General features: G+C 35.7%; 2 protein-coding genes across 2 annotated transcripts; one reads left to right on the top strand and one right to left on the bottom strand.

Annotated features, from left to right (window-relative positions):
- Nucleotides 1-6,392: 6,392 nt before the first annotated feature.
- LOC106398073 lies at nt 6,393-9,139 on the bottom strand. The gene is made up of 6 exons (XM_013838673.2): nt 9,135-9,139; nt 8,703-9,051; nt 7,918-8,642; nt 7,235-7,830; nt 6,679-6,995; nt 6,393-6,497 (listed from the first exon to the last, which is right to left on the bottom strand). The coding sequence occupies exons 1-6, from the start codon at nt 9,137-9,139 to the stop codon at nt 6,393-6,395; spliced, it is 2,097 nt and encodes a 698-aa protein (XP_013694127.2).
- Nucleotides 9,140-21,117: 11,978 nt separating this feature from the next.
- LOC125587785 lies at nt 21,118-25,141 on the top strand. The gene is made up of 4 exons (XM_048758947.1): nt 21,118-23,803; nt 23,905-24,427; nt 24,514-24,613; nt 24,695-25,141. The coding sequence occupies exons 1-4, from the start codon at nt 21,901-21,903 to the stop codon at nt 24,824-24,826; spliced, it is 2,658 nt and encodes an 885-aa protein (XP_048614904.1). The 5' UTR covers nt 21,118-21,900; the 3' UTR covers nt 24,827-25,141.
- Nucleotides 25,142-25,654: the final 513 nt, after the last annotated feature.

Consider the following 25,654-nt stretch of genomic DNA (forward strand, 5'->3'; position numbering starts at 1 on the left):
TGGTATGAGGGAAACATAAAATCATTAAATATGCACATCTTGGGAAGTCTGATTGATTACAAGTACTACTGTTATTTTTCAAATACTTTAGATTTTTGAATTAAGAAAATGTAAGAAGTCAATGTGGGTTGAAATTTACCGTGGTTTAACCGTGTGCTTTCTCGATAAGTATTGCAGAATGCACACTCGGTCTAACACACTCGGTCTAACTTTTATAGCATTTTGAAACTTGAAAAAATCATATCACTTTATTGTTGCTTATGTATCCAGTGATTAAAAATCAGTATAGTAGTAATTGGTATGTGATATTTAAATACCTTTAGCATGATGGTGGAATCAAGTGAGTATCCAGTTCGTCCTGGTACAAAAGATTGTCAGTTTTATCTAAGAACTGGTAGATGCGGCTACGGCGAAAATTGTTGCTACAATCACCCAAAGGTAAGAAACAAAAACTATCGATTTAGCTTACTATAAGTTGCATTGTCCCTTATGGCTTACTGCTTTGAAACATTTTAATAGGAGATACCAACAGGGGAGATTAATATGCCAAAGTGTAAGGTACGAGTGCATATTGTAGAATGAATAATACCAAAACGAAGATAAGTTGTTCTAGTTTTTAAACCATTTTAGAGGTAATAATTTGCTCCTATATATGCAAAATTCGTTTCAGTTTTTTCTGAGAGGAAAATGTAAGAACGGCTCACATTGTGATTTTGATCACTCAAAGGAAGGGGATGGTGCAGAACATACGCGTCAGGTAATTTCATCGCAGTAACTTTACTATTCTTATCAGCCAAATGTGAAAGACTTATCTGAGTCTCTTCTTCAGGGCCAGAAAAGATACAAAACTGAGTCAACGTCAAGGTCAAGTCCAAGTCCAGAGAAGAGGGTAACTAAATGTCATCTTTTATACTTTTGATTTTACTGTGATCCAAGAGAAAGATTCGAAGAGAATTTGCAGAAACATAGGCAGGAAGATATTGACAAGCAGAGTACAGAGGCTGAAGACATTCTGCAGGGAGAAAAATTGAGGGTAAAGAAACATAAATCAAAAGAATGATAATGATCAACAGAAACTAGTAGTAGATGAAACAGAGTACCTGTCATTTACTGTTCTTTCTCATTTGCATTACTTATTCTCACAGGAGATGCAAGAGAATGATAATGATCAACAGAAACTAGTGGAACAGAGAAAGAGAGATATTGAGAGGCAGAGGAGAGATGCTCGTTTGAGTCTTGAGCAGGTGTTGAATTGACTCATCTAACATTTCTCTAATTGGTTTTCTGAATATCACATGAGAGTTTTTTTTTTAAGTTGGTTTTCTGTAGATCAAACAAACAGTTCATTTTGATGAAGCCATTCGCATCAGAGAGATATTAACAGAACTTGGATTCATAATTACAGAAGGCGATGGATTATAATAGTTACGAGGATACAAAAGAGAATTCCAGCTTCTTGGAACACAAGAAACTGATGCGTTGTGAAATTTTCGTAATTTTAACCTCGTGGTTGTTGTATTGATTAAACTACCGAATAAAGACTGAGATTGGGATACATTTGAGAATGTATGCTCGGGGAGATCTATACTATTATTTATGAAGTGATTTTGCTGATTTGTCACATTCTCCATGATTTTAGCTAATTTGCTTATTTATCGTATTATTATTAGTTTTTAGCTTAAATATTTAATTTATTAATTTATATTATTTAAATTTTGATAATCTTTATCTTTTTTAACTTTTATAATAAAATATTGTTTTCAGATAGCAGCACAATATATATGATCTCGTGGTTGTTGTATTATAATTCCAATTCGAAATTTCGAAATATTTAAATTAATAAATTAAATATTTAAGCTAAAAACTAATAATAATATGACAAATAAGCAAATTAGCTAAAATCATGGAGAATATGACAAATCAGCAAAATTAATTTATAAATAATAGTATAGATTTCGAAATTTTTAATTGGAATTATAATTATTTTAACTTCCACAAGTTTCTTATTAATTAGTTTTTAGCTTAAATCATTAATTAATTTATTTAAATAATATAATTATCTCAAAATTTCTAATTGGAACTAAAATTATAATTGTTTTAACTTTCACAAGTGAAGACCAATTCTTGTTTTCATGTAATGTAAGATGTTTTAAATTTTATAGTTTCATTTTTCTCATTCATTCCAAGTTGTATCGGTTATAGTCTTTTTTCATCCTCTAGGTATAGTGTTTTTTTGTTGTTTCAATTGCTTGAGTTATCTTCATGATATCACTTTCATTCTGATGTGAACGTTCTCTTTTCAGTGGTTCAATCATTTTGTGCAGATCAAACAATATTTTTTGTCAAACAATATTATTGGTGGAGTTGTTTGCATTAACGGCTATATGAACAACATCAAAGCTTAATCTATCTTTAGCTTTAGATCCTTTTTTGGGTTCTTAACATCTATATTTATGTACTTTCGATATTTGTTTTCTGTTTAGTTGGACTTTTATGTTTTTCTTTCTTTCGTTGAGTTTAAAAGACTAGGAATCAAATCGATTTTGTTACATGTTCTAAATTATTTAATGGTAGTTATATCACTTATATGTTTTATTACTGTTTAATTTATAAGAAAACTTATGCTTTGATATTAAGTTTAGAGAGTTGCTTATGTAATCATGTTACGAACATGTGTTTAATGGTTTAATCTCTAAAACGGCTAAAGTAGATATATTTTTAACTATAATAATAATAAAACTATCATTATCTATTTTTTTGTTTATTAAATGTAAACTTATGAAATATTTCGACAACTCAATGTATATATTTATCAAGTAAACCAATGAAATATTATCATTATGTCAATTTGTTTTTTTAAGTTTTCTTCTAAATTATCATTGAACTTTATTTTATTTTTACTTGGATTTGTGTGTTTCAATGTTTTTTGGTAATTTAATACATTTTCCTGGTTCAAAAATACAAAGTAGAGTAAGAGAGACCAAAAGTTCACATTCTTTGTTGTCCAAAAAAGAAGTTACTTTATTATGTGTAATATTTGATATGTAATTATGCTCTCATGATTTCATATTTTTATAGCTTTTCTTTGTACTAAGAAGACGTAGACCGAGATAAAAATTAAATAAAACTAAAATGATTAAGAATATAAAGAAAAAGTTATTGTCATATTTAAATCATAAGAAATATATTAATAACTATTAGTAACATGCGGGAAAAACACCTAGTAAGCCAGTAAAAACAAATAATAGACAGGTCCGGCCCTGAGAAAGTCCAAAACAACATGGGCCAGAACCACAAAAAAAATTGAGGGCCCGTAGAAAAAGTAATATTTCAAAATGAAGGTGAGAGGATTTGAACCCAACATCTTTTGTACTATCACTACATGGTTTAACCAACCAAACTACAAGAAATTATGTAAATTATTGGCCGACAAAATATGTATTTTTACAGGGTCAGAAGCTTATGCTTCCAGGGCTTCTGCCCAGGACCGCTACTAATAATAGATCAAAAAGTTAATATCATAAATTTTATTTTATCGTTACAATTTATAATTATAAACTTCTATATACTGTATTTCTGGTTTGATCATAACTACATATTTTTGAAATATATTATTGTTAACCTCATTTATAAACATAATTAATATATTTTAAATACAGTTAGTTCTTATGTACCTATGATTTGGTTAGTTGAATTGGATTTTATTCTATTCTATTGAAATAGAGTCATTTAAAAAAAAACTATTGTACAAGTTTGTTATAGTAAAACCAATTCATTAGCAACTTAACAAACAAAAATAAATAAATATATTTGATATTTTTCTTCTCTAGCTCATTGTTTACTGTTCTGATTTTGTCATCTATTAGCAATTGTTTATACCAACACGTTATAGATTTGTTTTCGATACCGGTCATACTATTAACACATTACAATAGTTTTCTTGGAGAATTCATATCGGTTTATATGATTATATCACTGCTTTAATCAATCAACTTTTTCTAAAAATACAAACATGTACTTATGTCAAATGTTATACCAATCTTTGATAATTTTTCATAGGTTGTTACACAAATGTTTGTATATGTCATATGTATCGGCTTTGTATATCACACCGGTTTACATTATTGTATTAGTCAGTGACATATTTCGTAATATATAGTATCAAGATTAAACTTAAGACAGTGTTCTTGTTTTATAGTATAAGATAGAGCGGAATCTGTGTTGTGCGCGGTGTATTTTTGATGTATGATTGCTATTTCAGGGAATGTTACTCTATATCCTAAACGTTTTTTTGTGCCGTGCTATCCTGTGAAGTTGTAAATGCAGAAACATGACGATGTTGAGAAGTTTAGATCCATCATTTCACATATGGGACATTACTCAGAAATAGCAGAGAAATCAGTGGAAATATTTGTCTCAGCTATATCATCTTCTAGATATTCTGGGTCTGGCTCTCGCGCTAGTTGTCTGAGTGCACCTCTCAAAGATATCCATAACACTTGTCCTTCAAAAGGGTGAATATCAAAGAGCACCTCTGGCGATTGATGCAATAATCTCAAAGAGATCTGTTTGTTGTCTTTATTCTGTTTTTGGCAAAAGTAGGTTCTCTTCCTAAACTAAACATCAGCAAGTTTGGTTATGCATCAAGCAGTTTGACAAAGTCAAGGAAATTGTCAATTTGGGAGCTCAGATTTGTAAGTAAAACCACCTCTTTAGGACAAAATGTGAGAGGTTTTATCATAAGCAAAAGGCTTTTGCAGCGGAAATAACTTTTTGGTCGCATTTTATTATATTTCATAGTTTTTCACTGTGCAGAATATTCTTGTTCACATATTCTTTACACAACAAGTTGATTCATAAGTCGGCGAAACAACCTTCAACTTGTCATCCCTTGGAAATTAATTCTGCTTTTGGATATATACTGAGCAATTACAGAAAATCATTTTCATAACTGGAAGTTGCAGAGACCCAAAAGCAATAGAGTGCATTAAATGTAAACTTGGGCCAAACTATAAACCTTTCAAGAGCGTTATTGAGAAAAGGACAAGCTAAATGGCTATATCAAATGATTTTGGGTTATTTGTTTTGCTTGCACACGTAATAAATTGGGGTGGAAAGAATTGTGGCTTCAAAGGAATGCACGTGAATGCAATGAAACACATCATCTGTAACAGTCCAATCAGATTCTGACGCTAGCCTATGATCAACCCACTCGAAGTTCCTGTTGTTCTCACACGTGGTCCAGTTGTACTACCACGTCATCTAACTTATTTTTTCCGTCTATCTGAACCTTTAAAATTTAAAAGAAAAAAATTTCTCAGCTACACCATGTATACTATAATACGGTGTAAACCATCCAAAGTATATAAATGTATCGATAACTACACAATGTATATGATAAATACATGTCACATATACGACGTTAATAAAAATATGGTACAAACATCATAACGAGGTTCAATTGATTTTAGTTAAAATAATTGGGGTCAGAGCATAATTAATTAAAGTTAAACTCCGACCCGAACCAAACGAAAAACCTGACCCAGACTTAACCATTTCCTCCCCCAAATCGATTTCATTTGGAAATCTAGGGTTCATCGTTCAAAACAGAGAGAAAGAGACCGAGAGAAGGAGACAGAAACAAAGAAAGAGAGAAAGAGAGATGTAATTTGGTGGAAGATGGAGCAATCAGGGAAAGGGCAAGGCAAATGAAAGCAATTTGTTTTGTTACTATGGATTGGTGGCGAAGATATCTCAAGCTTGGAAAGACAAAAATCCGGGTCGAAGGTTCTATGGGTGTGAAAAATTCAAGGTATAAACTAATTGTGAATCTTGTATGGTATAGTCATAGAGTTCTTTGGGAAGTTTTAAATTTTGTGTTTGTGTTAGAGTGGAGGTGATTGCGGGTTTTTTCAATGGTTCGATGAGGGAGAAGCTTTTGGATGGCAAAAGAAAGCTTTGATTGAAGCTAGAAACGAAATTTGCCAGAAGGACAAGACTATTATGGGATTGAAGAAGACCATTTCGATGCTTCAAAGTGAATTGGCCAAAAATGCCGAAGTGGAAGAAGACATCATTAACACCTTTCTCAAGCTCTAAAGACATGCTCATTATCTTTAAAAACCTTTGTAATGTTGTTGTTGTAATGCTTAACTATGTAATGGTTTGACAATGTTTGGAAATCAACTTCAGTTAGCAATAAAAAAAAGAGTTTGAACTCATTGCTTTAACATCCAAAATAGGTGATCTTACATAACAAGAGAGACATCAACACTAGTTTAACATCCAAAACAGACATATCCGAACAGAGAAACGTCATATCCAAAGACCAAAGACGACATCGAAAGAGGAAAAAAAGACATCCGAGAGAAGAAAAAGACATTCTAGAGAAGTCAAGGTTGTGTAGCAGGTGGTGCAGTTGAGGAAACGTCCTCGATTGCTTGCTCATGTGATTGTTGTTCCATGTTGAGACGCCTATGCTTTCTGCTTTCATCAGACTACAACATAATAAAGAGAATCAAACACGAGAAAGAAAAAAGGTAGACAATTGCGACGACGACAATGTACCTCACGAGGACACTTCCTTGAGTTGTGGCCTTCACCACCACGAAGACCACAATGACCTATTCTTCCTTTTCTATCAACTTTGGTCTAATTTTTCTTCGGGGATTCACGCACTCCTTTAATCCTTGCCTTCCCCTTTGGTCTTCCAGGCGGTCTCTTGTATGGTGGTGCTTCAATACGGTCTTCACCAGATAGCTTCCAAAACCTTGGACCATTTACAGGCCCCAACCCATCCATGTACAAACCTCGCCACTTCGATGTCAGATAATAATCTGAAATATAATCTTCAACCTCGAAACCATTTTCACGGATAACAAATACAGCATGGCGACATGGGATTCCAGACAAGTTCCATTTCCTACAAGCGCAGCTACGACAAGGCAAATTCACCGTGTAACCATTTGAAAATTCAACACACTCATAAGCACCACCTGTGCTAGGATAAGAATAGCAATGCTTAGCTTCATCACAAGACTTTTCAACCTCCTTTCTCGCCTTCTTTGTAACGAGACCCGTCTCATTTTCGCTGTCTTATATCTAGTAGCTATCCTTTGCATTGCATCTCTTCTAATCAACTCAAGCATCTGAATAAAAGGCTTCTTTCTTGGTATCTTCAAGGTCCTATTGAAAGACTATGTGAAGTTGTTGTGTGTATCAGAACAACACGAACCTATCCGGAAAAATGCCCTGCACCAAGTAGAACGATCCTTCTTCATAAGTTCTTCAGCTGCTAGCGGATCAAACTTTTTGAAAACGTCCAAACTCCTGTCATAGTCACCCTCGTTGTAGCTACTTGCAATGCGCCAGAAGAGAGGCTTCAGTGTATCAGACTTATGATTCTTCTTCAGATTAGAGTAGATGTGCCTAGCACAAGCTCTATGTTCAGCTCTTGGCAACTCGACAGAAACTCCATGAATCAATCCCCTATGCTGATCTGATATGATTGTCACAAGATCACCCTCGCCTAAACCCAAATCAATCTTCAACCTGTGAATGAACCATTGCCAATTATCATTGCTCTCAGAGTCGACCACAGCCCATGCTATTGGGTATATCTGGTTATTGGGATCCCTTCCTATCGCAGTAAGAATCAGTCCTTGCAGAGAGATGTGCTTGAGGAATGTCCCATCTAATCCAATAACCGGCCTGCAATACTCCTTCCATGCCACGCGGATTTTGTCAAAACAGATATACATGGAGTGAAATGCTTTCGCTTCATTTGGTTTCGTTGTTGTATTGATCTCTATTTTGCTATCAGGATTTGAACTGCATTTAAAAAAAATTAAACCATTTATTCATAAGAACACTTAACCATAAACAATATTAAGAAAGCTTAAAATTAAAAAATGTTACCGTAATAGTTCCATCTCATAGTCTCTTAGCCTTGCAAAATGTTCATTGCATTCGGCCTGTAGCTTATCAAGAACAATACGCCTAGCAATCTTTGCCTGCTCGGGGGAGATAATGATGTTGTACTTCTCCCTAAACTCTTCTCTAATCATTGGAGTACTCATTTCAGGTTCCTTCCTAATTTTCTCCAACATAACTTCAGCAATGGCAGGACTTTTAAAGAGTTTACACTTACATGTGGGATGGCAAGTATGTGTGTTAACGTACACTTTCACCATCCATTTATGAATGGGTCTCTCTACTGAGCAGTATATACGCCACACACAACCTCTACCACTGCATTTAGCACCAATCTTTGTCTTCTCCCATCTATCATAGACTACATTTCTTCTTGACTGCATAATATACTTGATCACTTGCTTCTTGAACTCTTCACCACTGTAAAAGGTCTGCCTAAGACTAAAAACGCCATCTAATTCACCCTTATTAGCCATCCTCTCAGCTTGTTCCTCTTCATCATCAAATGACTGTTCCGTGTCTGGATATACCTCATCATCGTCTACAATCTCATCCTCATAGTTCTCATCCCTAAACATCTCAAGATCCTCTTCAAAATTTCTGTCAAGATCCTCTTCATCATCAGATTTATCACTCGCTTGATACTCATCTTCACTCTCTTCTGCTTCATCATCACCATCAACCTCGTCGTTTTGTAGCTCCGCATCAACCTATCTACCATCAACCTCGTCATTTTGTAGCTCAGTCCTTGCAGTCTCTCTACCATTAACCTCGTCGTTCTGTAGCTCAGCATCAACCTCGTCGTCTTCACTAGTTTCAGGTTTCTCTATGAAGACATCAAGCTCCCCATAATAATGACCATTAGAAGCCATCCTCTTTTTGTTTTTCTCTCCATTCTCAAGCAACTCCTTCTTCTCTGAGATATCCTCATACGGTAACTTGTACCACATTCTCCCCACACTAACTTTTAGAACAATGATCTTCAGGAATTCTTCAAAAACTTCATCACCATTGACTTCGAACTGATCCATAAAACCATCGACATAATTTAGCTTCCCATCTTCATCATATTTGAACACACCGGAATGGAAGCAATTAATCTTCACCGGTATCGAATCACTGTTAGCATTAAAATAGCATTAGAACATGGTAAAGCCATCAATTGATTCTAATAATCGAAGTAACCAAGCAAGGGTTCTTACCTCATTGTCGCCTTGTTTCTTCGATTAGCTCATCCGGATTCTAATTCACTGATATTGAATCGATAACACCAAACCCCTCTCTGCACTCTCTCTGTCTCTTTCTCTCTGTTTTGAACGATGAACCCTAGATTTCCAAATGAAATCGATTTGGGGGAGGAAATGGTTAAGTCTAGGTCGGGTTTTTCGTTTGGTTCGGGTCGGAGTTTAACTTTAATTAATTACGCTCTGACCCCAATTATTTTAACTAAAATCAATTGAACCTCGTTATGATGTTGGCACCATATTTTTATTAACGTCGTATATGTGGCATGTATTTATCATATACATTGTGTAGTTATCGACACATTTATATACTCTGGATGGTTTGCACCATATTATAGTATACATGGTGTAGCTGAGAAACTTTTTTCCAAATTTAAAATATATACTTTACTAGTTCGTATAAAACTAGAGCATTGGTAAAAAATATTTAACAATATTTTTAAATAATAAAATAGTAATTTCATATGAAAAGGTTCTTTCTAACTATCTTCAAAATAGTCATGACGGCTAAAAACACATACTCCTTCCGTTTTATATTAAGTGTCGTTTTAGAGAATTTTTTTCGGTACAAAATAAGTGTCGTTTTCGATTTTCAATGCAAAATTTATTTTTTTATTGGTTGAAATATGGTTAGGTGTATAGGTAATAGTGTTTTTTAATAGGAAATGTACAAAATTAATTGTTTTCTTAATCCATGTGCCGAAACCTAAAACGACACTTATAATGAAACAGAAGGAGTAACGTATATTCTTTAGTTATTTCATATGAGGGATGAAAAGGTTCTTTCTAACTACCTTGATAATAGTCGATAACTGTCGTAATCGGCTTCTCTGTTTGGTGGACTGGTGGTCGGATGAGATCTTGAACTGTTCGATGGATGCTCTCCGACGGATTGAAGATGGGTTGTGTGTGGGTGGTGGCTTCGTGACCAGGATGAGATCTCGACTTTGTTCGTTTGATGATCTCTCGTTTGGAAGAAGTTATGGTGATGAAGTATTCGTGGTGTTGATGCATGGTTCTTGGAGTGGCCCGGGGAGATGTCGTTCGGTTTCCGGCGTCTTTGTTCCCGGCGGTGATGATTGTGGTGATTTCACGACGCGTGTTTCCCTTGTTGTTGAGGTGTAAACACGTGTCTTGTCTTTGTTTATTTCTTGACGCGTGTAGTAGGATAGTGTCCCCTCTGTTTTTGGGCGGTTTATGAGCTTCTGGTCATGTGTTTCTTTTTTGGACCTTGGGCTTTACTTGTTTGTGTATGGGTTTTGCTTTTTTGGGCTACGGCCTTTTAATAAAACTCAAGATGGCAAAAAAAAAAAAAGTCATGACGATAACATTATATACCACTTAACATTAAAACCAAGAAAAACATTATGCATATATTTTTGCGCCCATAAAATTTTTTGCATAAACTTTCTTCGCCTTTTCTTATTTTGACGCTATTGTTGCAAAACTTTCTTCGTCTTTTCTTATTTGTGTGTGACAGACGAGGAATTTTATGCAATTATGTGGTTGCAAAAAAAACATATTGTGATCTAGGGATGGCAATTTGTACGTTAGCCCGCGGGCCTAACCCGTAAAGTCCCACTGCGGGGCGGGCTTGGGCTTACATATCTTAGGCCCAAGATATTGCGGGTCTTGCGGGTTGGTCAATTTCGGGTATTGGCCAATGCAGGGCGGGTCGACGCGGGTTTGCGGGACATTCGAGACCCGCGTGTCTTCTTCACTAGAGACATTTGCGTTCTGCTCACCGATGAAAAAGATGAGAAATGGCGACTGTGAAGGAAATTTTGGACCTTCTCTTCCACCCGTTGACAAAGTTCACCACCGGGCCTTATCTTCTTCATCGGTACCTTCTCTTCATCTTTGGTCTACAACCGTACTTCTTTTCGTAGAGAGCACCACCGGAGCTTCTCTTCTTCCTCGATCTACTACCATAGCTTCTCTTCTTCCTCGTTCTTCTTCCTCCATCTACCACTGTAGCTTCACCTCTTCCTCGATCTACCACCATCTACCATCGACACAGGTATATGATTTCTTCATCTCGGTAGACACGAGTTAAAGTTAAATCTTTGCATGTTATTTATATCACTCGCCATTCTATACTGTAATTAGATTAAAAATTTACAATCTGCTACTAAGTTACAGTATTGAGTTCAAGAGTTCGTTTGTTTTGTTTGACTTGACTAGTTGACTTGAAACATGATGGTTGTAGACTTTAGTGACAAGAAGTTATCAGTTTTTTTTTTTATTATTTCTGAGATGTTTTGTTTGAAACTTTGATTGATTTAAAGTTTTACTATTAATTGTCATTGGTATCAGATTGATTCAATATTACACTTTCAATCTTTAGTAGAGAAACCAAAGAAAGCGTGTACGCTAATATCATGTCTCATCTATCTTGTTTATCATCAACAGTGTCTTCTTCATTGTAAGTGATCTTCCTCGAACTGCCTTGATTCTCTTCCCAATCGAAAGGAATCAAAGAACGTTCGGAGAAGTTTCTTTTTTGCCTCCTCCTCGTACTCTATGTACCACTCTGTGATTCTTCGTGGGCTTGTTGGTGCGCTTAAGAAGCAGCTAGTGAATTTTCTTTGCGAAGATGGAGCAGTTAAGCTCATCACTTCCATTCTTCTTTTTTTTGTCTTTTTGAGAACTGTTTGATTTGCGAAGAGTTATGAGATGTCTCAAGGTCAATGAGAAGAAGAAAACTAATGAGGACTGCATTTTCACTACCCGCGGGCCGGACCGCAAAGTCCTATGTAGCAAGCGGGGCGGGTTTGGGTAGAGGTTTAGGAACCGCGGGTTACGGCGGGCTGACCCGCAAAGATCCGCCAGAGATAGAGACCGCAGCGGGGCGGGCCACGGCGGGGCGGGTTGTCCTAATTGCCATTCCTATTGTGATCTATTATTTCCTTGTCGGTTTTAGAAAAATTATTAGAAGGAAAGCACGAGTGGTAGAAAAATTTGACCATCAGAAAAGAGCTGCCTAATCTAAGACCAAGCACGTTAGATTTGAATTTTTATATTGGCTGTAGAAGTATTAAATATGTAGATAGTATTATCGCAATTCGAATGTGAAAAACAAGCTTAAAAGTTTTTTTTTTTTGCAACTTTTTTTCTATTTAAAGTATGAGAAAGAAAAAATACAGGCTAGCCAAGCCTTACTGTTATGGGCTTCAGCCGAGTAGGAAGTCTAACACATCAAGTTACAAAACTTTAATCAAACAAAGATGGGAGCGTTAGGAGCCGGAGGATCGAGTAAGACGGTTGCAGCAATTAGGTTGTAGACTCAACCCAGAACCGAAACATAGTTGAGGCAGCTAATGAGTCAATAGAGCGGTAAGCGTTTCAGTGAAGTCTAGAATTCCTCTCGGCCCAGAGAGAGTAGATTGTTAATTTCCAGACCAAGCAACACAATTTCTTATACCACGCAGGACCAGTAAGAGATTGCAGAGCAGTGATCGAGGAGACCCAATTCACTGGCATAGTTAGACGTAGGCGCACTGAGAAGATCAACCACAGAGAGGCAGAGTAGGAGCACTCAAACAGGAGGTGATCACAGGACTCCGCAGTAGTAGTACAGAGGAGACAATTTGGATTCACATTCAGTCCCCATTGAAGCAGACGATCGGGAGGCGGTTTAGTGTTGCCAGCCAAGCGATGAAGTTATGTTTTGGGATTCCACCTTTGCTCCAAATAATCTGACTCCAAGGTACCTTATTGCCATGCTTCTTCAGTAGGCTGTAAATTTCAGCGGTACTGTATCTGTCCCAAATAGAATCCTCGACACACCAAATTATAGTATCTGGTTCTGTATTCAAATTTAGAGAAGATAGTAAAGCTTGGACTGTAACCTGCTTGTCTGATCTTGTAGGACGTACTCGCCATGTACCGTTGTGGTAGATGTTGGATAAGCTTGAGTTGCAAGTTTCCTTTTTCTTATTTAAAAGTTATGATTATCTATAAGGATTAGGATATTATGTGTGTGATAATACTATAAGGATTAGGACATGTCTAAGTCCTATATATAGTAATGCATATTGTGATGCATAAGTGTGTGAGTTTGAGATATTAAGTTTGAGCTTTGTGATTGAATAATAAGAGAAGAACTTCTTATTGATATTGTGATTCTATATTTGGTATCAGAGCATAAACAACTATGAGTGATACGAAAGATGATCTCGTGCTAAGCACCAAAGATGTCGGGGCTACATCTGTTAAGCTTCCGATGCTTACTTCTTCAAATTATACAGTTTGGGCTATGAGGATGAAGATAGCATTAAAGGTGAGCAAAGTCTGGGAAACAATCGACCCTGGGAGCAAAGCAGAAGATAAAAACAATATGGCCATCGCCTTGTTGTTCCAATCAATACCTGAAGCTTTGGTTCTTCAAGTCGGAGATTTAGACAATGCAAAATCTGTTTGGGATGCTGTGAAATCACGCCATATAGGAGCAGAGAGAGTACGTGAAGCAAGACTACAAACCTTGATGGCTGAGTTTGATAGACTCAAGATGAAAGACGCAGACACAATTGATACATTCGTTGGAAAACTTTCAGAGATAACCTCCAAGGCAGCCTCCTTAGGGGAGACAATCGAGGAGCCAAAGATTGTCAAGAAATTCTTGTCAAGCTTGCCAAGAAGGAAGTATATTCATATTGTAGCTTCACTTGAGCAAGTATTGGACTTAAACTTGACAAGCTTTGAGGATATCATTGGGAGATTGAAAGCTTACGAAGAAAGAATAACTGAAGAAGAAGAAGACACAGTTGATGACTCGAGTAAACTGATGTACGCAGACTCGAGGCAGGAGAACTACGGCAATAACTATAACAATCGTGGACGAGGACGCAGTGGACGAACAGGTTGGCGAGGAAGAGGCCGCGCGCGGGGATCGTTTCAACAACAAAGGGACACGTATCGGCAAGGACGAGCTGGTGGAGGTGATGCATCTCACATTACCTGCTTTAACTGTGACAAACTCGGACACTATGCTACGGATTGTCCCGACAAACTGTTGAATCTTCAAGAAACCGTTGAGAAGAAGGAGGAAGACAACACACAAGAAGCAGACGCTCTCATGATGAATGAGATAGTTTACCTTAACGAGAACAAGGTAGATCCTAAGAGGTTTGAGGGTGAGGAAGATTCGATGGATATCTGGTACCTTGATAACGGCGCTAGCAACCACATGAGTGGTAACCGACTGTTTTTCTATGAGCTGAACGAAACGATCACTGGAAAGGTACGGTTCGGAGATGATTCCAGGATAGACATAATGGGAAAAGGTTCGATCCGTTTCATAGTTAGAGGTGGAGAAAAAAAAGTGCTAAGGAATGTATATTACATACCGGCATTACGAAGTAACATCGTCAGCTTAGGACAAGCTACAGAAGTTGGGTGTGAAGTTTGTATGAAAGATAATCAACTAAGCCTATATGATAGAGATGGACAGCTGATGGTTAGGAGTACTAGAGCAAAGAATCGATTGTATAAAGTAACTCTACAGGTCGATCTCATACAATGTCTACAAGTAAAGGGGTTAGGAGACAGCACGTTATGGCACGCACGTTTGGGGCATATTAGCAAGGATACAATGAGACTCATGGTACGTAAGGAGCTTGTAAACGGCGTTCCAGATATCGATCACAGCTCCGAGACATGTGTGTCCTGCTTAAAAGCAAAACAAACTCGCAAGCCGTTCCCGCAAGCTACATCATATCGAGCAAAGAAACTCCTTGAGCTGGTACATGCCGACCTATGTGGACCCATCACGCCACCAACCCCAGCCAAGAGTCGATACATATTCGTCCTAATAGATGATCATTCTCGATACATGTGGACGGCATTGCTAAAAGAGAAAAGCGAAGCCTTTGAAAAGTTTAAAACTTTTAAGATACGTGCTGAACAAGAAACTCGTACAGAACTCAAGAATTTACGGACAGATAGAGGAGGAGAATTTTGTTCTCAAGAGTTTCAAGTGTACTGCGAGAAGAACGGAATTAAGCGAGACCTAACCGCACCATACTCTCCACAGCAGAACGGCGTAGTGGAGCGACGTAATAGAACACTCCTTGAGATGGCTAGGAGCATCCTAAAACACATGAAACTGCCGAACCATCTCTGGGGTGAAGCAATAAGGCACTGCACCTATCTAATCAATCGAGTTGCTACTAGGTCATTGGAGGGATGCACACCATACGAAGCTTGTAGATCACGCAAGCCAAATCTCGGTCATATCAAAGTGTTTGGATGTGTTTGTCACGCACGAACCGAAAGCGTAGGAAGAAAGAAACTCGATGACAGGTCCAGAACTCTTGTCCACCTTGGAACAGAACCAGGATCAAAAGCCTATAGGCTATATGATCCTTTGAGCAAACGTATCATTGTGAGCCGGGATGTGATCTTCGAAGAAGACAAGAGTTGGAACTGGTGTAAAGACAACAACGGCGATTCTGGAGAACTTGAGTTTGATCTATCTCGGGTAATCGAGAGCACAAATGAAGCAGGGCCTGTGACTCGAGCTCTTGAGGACAGAGAAGATCTCGGTTATGACAATAATGGCAGTAGTGAAGATGATGAAGTTGAACCATTACCTAGACGATCAACAAGGATCATCACCAGACCCTCACATCTTGATGATTACGTTCTTCTCGCGGAAGTAGAGGGGGAGAGATTGCTAATGATTATCAATGACGAACCATGGGATTACAATGAAGCGAGAAAGATAAAAGTTTGGGTTGATGCGTGCAAGGATGAGATTTGTTCTATAGAGAAGAACAATACTTGGGATCTTGTTGAGTTACCTGATGGTGTAAAGCCAATAGGCTTGAAGTGGGTCTTCAAAATCAAGCGCAATGCCGACGGGACTATCAACAAATACAAGGCGCGGCTGGTAGCAAAAGGTTATGTTCAAAGGCACGGAGTAGATTATGACGAAGTGTTTGCTCCAGTGGCTCGTATTGAGACTATACGTCTGATCATAGCATTAGCTGGCTCTCATGGCTGGGAGATACATCATCTTGATGTCAAGACTGCCTTTCTCCACGGAGAGCTGAAAGAGGAAGTTTTTGTGTATCAACCCGAGGGTTTTACGGTCGCAGGAGAGGAACACAAAGTCTATAGACTTAAGAAGGCCCTTTACGGTTTACGGCAGGCTCCAAGAGCTTGGAATATAAAACTTAACCAGATCTTGCGTGGCTTAAACTTTCAAAGGTGCTCCAAAGAGCCCTCTCTTTACCGTAAAGAAGCAAGTGAGGAGCTTCTAATCGTAGTAGTCTATGTCGATGATCTCTTAGTCACTGGCTCATCCTCACGAGCTATACTTGAGTTTAAGAAAGAGATGGGAGCGAAGTTTGAGATGAGTGATCTTGGTCTGTTGACGTACTATTTGGGAATAGAAGTATTACAATACGATGGAGGCATTATACTTAAACAAGATAGATATGCCCGACGGATTCTTGAGGAAAGCGGTATGAGTTCGTGCAATCTAACACACGTGCCGTTGGAGCAAAATGCTCAGTTCTCTAAGGCTAAAGACGAGGAGAAGGTCGATGAGAAAGAGTTTCGTCGAAACATTGGATGCTTACGCTACTTATTACATACAAGACCGGACCTAGCATTCAGCGTTGGAGTTTTGAGCCGGTATATGCAAGATCCTAGAGTGTCACATGGAGCAGCGATGAAACAAGTTCTAAGGTACCTTCGAGGCACTATCTTTCTCGGTTTGCGATATGAACGTGGTAAAGGTACCGGCTTGTTAGGTTACAGCGACAGCTCATGTAACGTAGACGTCGACGATGGTAAAGGCACAACGGGACATATATTCTACCTTGGCAAGAGTCCTATAACTTGGAGTTCTACAAAACAAGAATTGGTAGCTCTTTCTTCATGTGAATCAGAGTTTATGGCTGCAACAGAAGCTGCGAAACAAGCTATTTGGTTACAAGAGTTGCTAAGTGAAGCTATTGGAGAAGTAAGTGAACGTGTGGTCATTAAGGTTGATAACAAGTCAGCAATTTCTTTGTCAAAAAATCCGGTGTTTCATGGACGAAGCAAGCATATTCATAGAAGATTTCATTTCATAAGAGAGTGCGTCGAAAATGAGTTGGTTGAAGTTGAACATATTCCGGGAAGCGAACAGAAGGCTGATATCCTCACCAAATCACTTGGTCGAAACAAGTTTAAAGAGATGCGTGAACTTATTGGAGTTCAAGATGTGTGTGAAGACAAGCTCAAGCTTAAAGGGGAGAATGTTGGATAAGCTTGAGTTGCAAGTTTCCTTTTTCTTATTTAAAAGTTATGATTATCTATAAGGATTAGGATATTATGTGTGTGATAATACTATAAGGATTAGGACATGTCTAAGTCCTATATATAGTAATGCATATTGTGATGCATAAGTGTGTGAGTTTGAGATATTAAGTTTGAGCTTTGTGATTGAATAATAAGAGAAGAACTTCTTATTGATATTGTGATTCTATAGTAGATGTCTTGAAGAGTGGCGTTTTGAGGAATACCCATTGAATTGGAGATGGAAGAAGACAAGAAAGTTAAGATGGCGCCCAGAGAAGACCAATTATCTGACCAGAATCGAACAGAGGCACCAGACCCCACTTTCACTTTGATCCAGCGGAAAGCCAGATCTCGGAGGCCTAGGAGTTTTTTTACAAACCATGGGTGGCGCTGCTTAGGCTTTATTGTCCAGAAGGTTGATAGCTCACCTCCAAGGATTTCCTGAATAAACCAAACAACCCAGATAGAGCCAGAGGATTTGAAAAGCAGCCATATCAGTTTTATCGAGCAAGCCTTGTTCCAGGCCCTCAGGTCCCTGCAGCCAAGACCACCCTCATCCTTAGAAAGCATTATCGTTTCCCAAGCAACTTTCGCTGAGTGTGCAGCTTCGGAGGAGCCATGCCATAAGAATGAACTGCAGAGGGAGTTTATCTTTGTGATGCAGGCTTTGGGTAAGATGAAGGTCGAAGTCCAGAAGTTAGTGATGCCGTTTATGACCGTATTGAGAAGGAGAAGTCTCCCTGCATAAGGCAAGCTTCTTGCACTCCACGAGTTGACTTTGTTCTTTATGAGCTGGAGTGTATATCAAACAGTTCAAACAGTTCAGTGACTTCAGTCAGTAAAGTTTTTGAATCGATAGGAACATGGCTAGAGGCATGTGCCGTCGGCTTATAATTATATCAAAGTAAACCCACGAGGACACTCCATGTCCAAAGGGATGGCTACAAGATATATATAATCATGTCAAGATCTTCATATGCTTTTAAATAAAGAATAAGGTTTGAATAATGGACTTCCATTCCATTTAATATTTAAGTTCTTTACTTGCACATGTAATTTATTTGGGATAAACTTTGACCATCTCATATTGGCGATATTGCTCTTCTTATTATTTTCTTTCACGAACAAATGCTAAAACGTTTAAACATTATTGAACTGAGTTATACAAACAAAACAATGCATATTTGGTTGTTAAAATCAGGGGTGGGGGTTCGGATATCCATTCGGATTCGGTTCGGATCTATTCGGGTTTCGGTTTTTCCACTACAAGAAAACTTGCTTTTAGCCACAACTTAGCCACAAAACTTTTGTGGACAGTATAAAACAGCTACAAAATCTCCGCAAAATTAGCCACTATTTACAAAATCTAAAATTTGTGGCCATTTGTTGTTTTTTTGTCGCTCCATAGCAGCAAAATAACTTTTGTGGCTATTCGAAGAAAACACAGCCACAATTAACTACAAAAATAAATTGTGGATATACATTTCCACAAAAATCCCCCACAAGATTCATGGCTTCCGTATCCACAACTTTACTCGCGGATAATTGTTGCTATATAGCTACAAAATGTACTTTGTGGCTATCTCGAGGATAAAAAGCCACAATACGCTTCAGAATAAATTGTGGACATATATTATCCGTAGATATCCACAGAATTTTTCGTTAACATTTTAACCACAGACTTAAATTGTAGCTATCCGTAGAAATATAATTTTTAAAATTGCATGTGGTCACAAATGTGGTTGTGGTTATAATATTTAAAAGATTATAATGCTAAGAAAACATATCAGCATGTTCAAATCTGGTTCCATAATTAATTACATTAACTATCTACGCTTGTACTAGGATTTGTACGATACATTAAATATGTTATACATTTTTTACTTTTTTTTAGGTTGCAGAGAGAACATATCTTTATATTACCAAAAAAAAAGATAAGAATTTTTTTTAAAAAAAAATGAAGATAAAAAGTAAAACAATTTCACATATCGCTAGGCATTTCAATTCTCGGTTTGCTTCATGGTTTGGTTCTTCGGTTCTAAAGGTTTAGGATCTATTAAAATATTGAGTTTGGTTTTGTTTTGTTTATTTTGTTTTTTTTGTTTGGTTTGGGTAACCAAGTTGAAATCCGTCTTATTTCCAAAGTAATTTAAGATTCTATCCGGTTTTGATTTTTTTGTTAATTTGGGTTAAAAGTAAAAAAAAACAATTTTTTTGAGATTAATATCAGATATTTTGGGGTTGCAGATAAAAACTCGAATAATTCAGATAATTTTAATTATTTTGGATCAAAATTATATTAGTCATTTAACTTTTTGGTTATTTAACTTATAAATAATTTTAAGTTATTTTTATTTTTAAAATAAATATAATTAGTATATATATATAGATATATTATATTATAGAAATTTGGGTACTTATTTGGCTCTCGGTTTGGTTCGAATTCAGTTTTTTTTTTTGGTTCAATAGATGTATATGGTCCACTAATATAACTGTTGGGATTCAAACTCGAACCAAACTTATTTTCCGATTTAGTTTAATTTGGTTCTTTGGTTCCAGATAAATGTGTGAAAGACTAGTTGCATCAATTATAAAAAAGCTCGGAAAATAATTATTTTAAATATTTAAGAAGTAGCCATAGACTAGCATCATAACTACAAAAGATATTAACTAGATTTTGGGACCGAAAAATAAATGATTCATCGCAACACTATTAAAGAGTAAACACAAAAAATGAGTAATAAAGAATCATATATTATTGACAAAAAAAGAAGAATCATATATTAACAAGTCACATGTTGTACATTAAATATAAGTTATATAATCAATCTCTCGTAAGGTTGTAAGATGCATATTTATTGGTTCAGACAAATAGTTGATGGGGCAAAGAATATACTCTTTAACCACAAATATAGCTATCTAAAGAATATCTATATTTGATGGAGCAAAGAATATATTTTCTTTAGCCTCAAATATAACTACGTAAAGAATATGTATATTTGATGGGGAAAAAAATATATCTCTATAATATTATTTGAGAAGTCAGTTTTCTACGTGTCATGCTCACGTTAATTTTTACAACAGTTATTTACAGAGATACCTTTAATGAATTAAAATATTGAATTAATATATTATTATTAATTTTTTTGTTTAGTTTTCTTTTTATTTTTTTTCAAAACATATATAAAAAGAAAAAAATTATAAAGTTTAAAAACGAATTTAAAAACGAAAATATATGTATATAAAATATGATTTCATTAAAAAGGAAAGTTCCCAAAATAGTAATATTCCGTTTTAAACATATTTTTACCGAACAAAAATATACTTATAACCGAGAAATAAAACTAATTTGATTTGAATTAATTAGAATAAAAAATAATTTTACTTGAGTTTGAATTTGACAGAATTTATTTAACTCGACTAATCTAATTTATATCCTAAATCAAAGATCTAACCACAATTAAAATATATAATTTATAATAATAATATATTTATTTTTATACATATTTATTGTAGGATGACTCAAAATATATTAATAAATAAAAATAAAATATTAACGAATTGTTACAATATAATTATATATATATATATATATATATATATGTATGAGTCTTCAGAATATTATCATTATATTCATTTATGTAATTTTCAATAAAAACTTCATATATTTTTTACTTAATTTTAAGATAAATATATATTACGTTATACATCATCTTACTAAAATATATTTACATATCTGGAAAAACAACCAATCTAAATGCAAATAAGAATTTAATCAAAATTTACTATATTTAAAATAAAATATTATAGTCCAGTTCGGAGAAATAGATGCAATCCAACATACCTAGGTGATAAACAAATCGATTGTTTACCCAGAAACAACCAAACCGACTAAATAAAACATATCCAAAATCATATGTCTAGTTAAAATAATATAATATTATCAAAACAAATTATACAAATAAATTATAAATTTAGTTAAAGCCAAAAGTAAATATCAATTAATTATAATATATTATCTTTATAAATATTTATATCCGTGCATGATCACGGGAGAATCACCTTGTATATATATACATTAGATGGAGCAAAGAATATATTCTCTTTAGCCATAAATAATTGATGGGGCAAGGAATATTTGTATTTGAAGCCTAAGATGATTATAAATTGTAAACAAGCTCGACATCGTTTCATAACACAAGAAACAAACTTTCTAAAAAATGGGAGATTTCTTTCAATCAAGAGAATGGATGTATAAAAGATTAAAACGTTCTGATCATAGTTTGTGCGAGAAATTTATTGAGGGTGTAAACACTTTTATTTCTTTTGCTTGTAATCAAGCATTTTTTCTTGAGTGTGGGAAGTTGTTTTTCCTTGTAAAAAATGCAAGAATCAAAAATATCGCGATGTTGATAAAGTGACGAAACATCTTATGTTGAAAGGATTTACAGAAAATTATTACTTGTGGACGCATCACGGAGAAAATTGGCAATACAATGATGGTGAAACATCAGGAAGTCATCATGTGATGGAGCATGAACCATGGGGTAATTATTCTAACAATGTTCCAATGGAGGATCAGTACCATGATTCCAATACAGATTTTAATATGTTACCCGGTGATGCTAGTTTTCCAGAAAACGTCCAAGAGCCAGCTTACGAAGAAAAACATGATGCTGTTTTTCAAGCGTTAGAAGCGGCAAATCAACCTTTATACGAGGGGTGTACTGATGAAATTTCTCAACTGTATTTGGCCTCAAAAGTGATGAATTGGAAAACCAATTTTAATCTTTCAGAGGAATGTCTGGATGAAATTACTGAAACCTTTAAAGCTGTTCTTCCGTCGCCTAATATTGCGCCTAAATCGTACTACGAGACAAAGAAGTTAACGCGGTCTCTAGGGTTGCCATGTCATAAGATTGATGTGTGCGAGGATAATTGTATGCTATTTTGGAAAGGGGAAGATAGTAAGTTACTACATTGTCGCTTTTGTAAAAAAGACCGTTATGAACCAAATGTCGGCCGATCAGGGAAGAAAATACCAAAGCAAAGGATGTTTTATCTGCCTATTACGGATCGGTTGAAGCGATTGTACCAATCAGAAACGACAGCTTCACAAATGAGGTGGCATCCTGAACATGTGTCCCCCGAAGGACAAATGCATCATCCCTCAGATGGAAGAGCATGGAAGCATTTTAAAGAGGTATATCCTAATTTTTCTTCTGAGAGTCGCAATGTTTATCTGGGTTTATCAACCGATGGATTTAATCCAATTGGTATGAATGGACAATCATATTCTGTATGGCCCGTCATCGTGACACCATACAATTTACCCCCCGGAGTGTGCATGAAAAGGGAATATTTCTTCCTCTCTATATTAGTGCCAGGGCCAAAGCATCCAAAGAAAAGCTTGGATATATATCTGCAACCGTTGATTGAAGAATTACAAAATTTATGGAGTGAAGGGGTGGAGGCTTACGATGTCTCACGAAAAGAAAAATTCACGATGCGAGCGGCCTTGATGTGGACAATTAGCGATTTTCCAGCATACGGGATGTTATCTGGATGGATGACCCATGGAAGGTTGGCTTGTCCGTATTGTATGGATGAGACCAAGTCGTTTTGGTTACCAAACGGTAAAAAACACAGTTGGATTGATTGTCATAGAAAGTTTTTGCCTGAAGGACATCCTTATAGGCGGAATGTTAAAGATTTCTTAAAAGGTAAAACTGTCCATGATGATCCTCCACCATGGTTAAACGGAGAGGAAATATTACATGAAAGAATAAATAATATACGTGGACTGCGTAAAACAGTTGATTGTGGAGGCAAAGGACATGACAATCCTACTCGATCTATTGAAGGGTATGGTGTTGATCATAATTGGGTGAAGAAGAGTATCTTTTGGGAGTTACCTTATTGGGAGAACCTACTTCTTCGACACAATCTTGATTTTATGCATATAGAAAAAAATTTCTTTGATAATCTGGTTAACACAGTGCTAAATGTACCTGGGAAGACAAAGGATAGCATAAACTCAAGGATGGATCTCCCTTTATTTTGCAGAAGACCCGAGTTAGAGATTTCCCAAGATGGAAGAGTGCCTATTCCAATCTTTAGATTGTCGAAGGAAGGCAAAGAAAAATTTCTAACATGGTTGAAGACCGATATTAAATTTCCAGATGGGTATGTTTCGAAATTTTCACATTGTGTTAATTTGAACAGTGGAAAGATATCAGGATTAAAAAGCCATGACTGTCATGTCATCATGCAACGACTTCTCCCAATTGCATTTGCGGAACTTCTTCCAAAACCTGTTCATACGGCAATTTCAGGTATTCAATATTTGAAATAATTATTATTATTTTTGCCAAAAAGATATAATACTCTTGCTGAATATTTTTAATTAATATTCTTATTTGTTCAATTTGTGTAGATATCGCACTCTTCTTTCGAGATATATCTGCCAAAATCTTGAAGATTGAAGATGTTGCTAGACTGAAAGAAAATATTGCAATTATGCTTTGCAATCTTGAAAAAATATTTCCACCGGCATTCTTTGATGTGATGGAACATCTACCTGTCCATCTCCCAGATGAAGCTTTACTAGGTGGTCCGGTCCAATATAGGTGGATGTATCCGTTTGAACGATACATGTATCATCTGAAAAAAAAGGTTAAAAACAAAGCCAGGATCGGAGGATCAATAGTGGCTCAGTGTGTGAATGAAGAAATTTCTTACGTGACAAATAATTATATTGCACCTTCAATAGTTCAAGTCCCTGAAAAAGATGTCAACGAAATCAGATTCACTTACAAATATCTTGATGTTCCAATAATGTTCCAGCACGAAGGAAGAATCAGTGGGAAATCAAGTAGTGCATGGTTAAATGATGAAGATTATAATATTCTTCAGACATTTTTATTGCTCAACTGTGAAGTATTTGAACCATATGAGAGGTATATTATGTTATTTATAATTAATAATGACGTAGATGGTTATGAATATATAATGGATATCTAGAAAACCAATAATATATATGCAGGATGTTTGAAGAATATATGATGGATAACCACCCAAACATAACTTCTAACGATATGACAAGAGCAAAAGATGAAAAATTTGCAATGTGGTGTAAAGATTACGTAAGTGCGAAAGTTATATACATGTTATAACATATTATATACATGTTTTTATCTCAGCTATTAAATAAGAAATATATGCAGATTAACAATGCTAGCAAATCATTTGAATTTCCATTGTGGATGTTGGAATTTGTACAAGGTCCAAAGCACCAAATCACGTCATGGCCTATGTATTATTCGAGAGGATATCATTACCACACACAAAGCCATTGACAAAATAAGAAGACAATGAATTTTGGTGTTTGTGTTCCTGGAAATACTGAGACCGAGTATTTTGGACTTATCGAAGAAATATTCATGATAGAGTATCATGGTGCCGTTGGGTTAAAAGCCATGATTTTTAAATGTCATTGGTTCAACATCGATCAAGGAATACGAAGACATCCATCTGGCATTGTTGATGTTTGCCCACAAATGCATTATGACAAGTACGATCCTTTTATATTACCAGAACAATGTGATCAAGTATGTTATGTTCCTTATCCTCGTCTACGATCAAGAAGAGAAGAATGGTGGACAACAATAAAAGTTATGTCGAGAGGATTTTTTGAAACTAAAGAAGTTTCTCAAAATGCAATACAAAACAATATTGTTGATCATGTGATACCATCCACTAATATTGTGCGAGTCGAAGCACATGCAGTCCAAGATGATTCAAATTACGAACCGATGCCAATGATTAATCCAGAAGATGAATATTTATCTGAAAATGATTTTATCGATCAGTATGACGAATATTCTGATTCAGATTCGCATTCGGACTAATAATATTGTATGAATAAATGGTTAAAAAAATAATGTATGTGTTATAAAACAAATAAGAAGATAAATAATAATTTGTAATGTATTTAATATTGTATGAATAAATGGTTAAGAAAATAATGTATGTGTTCTAAAACAAATAAAAAAACAAATAATAATTTGTCATGTATTTAACTTAATTCCTTTGTTTTAATATTGTTTTTCATTTATCTTTGAATGCTAAACTTTATCAAAATTCCTATTTAATTATTAATAGTATTATTGTAAAATACTAACCAC

The sequence above is a fragment of the Brassica napus genome, chromosome C5, assembly GCF_020379485.1.
Source record: "Brassica napus cultivar Da-Ae chromosome C5, Da-Ae, whole genome shotgun sequence".
Classification (NCBI taxonomy): domain Eukaryota; kingdom Viridiplantae; phylum Streptophyta; class Magnoliopsida; order Brassicales; family Brassicaceae; genus Brassica; species Brassica napus.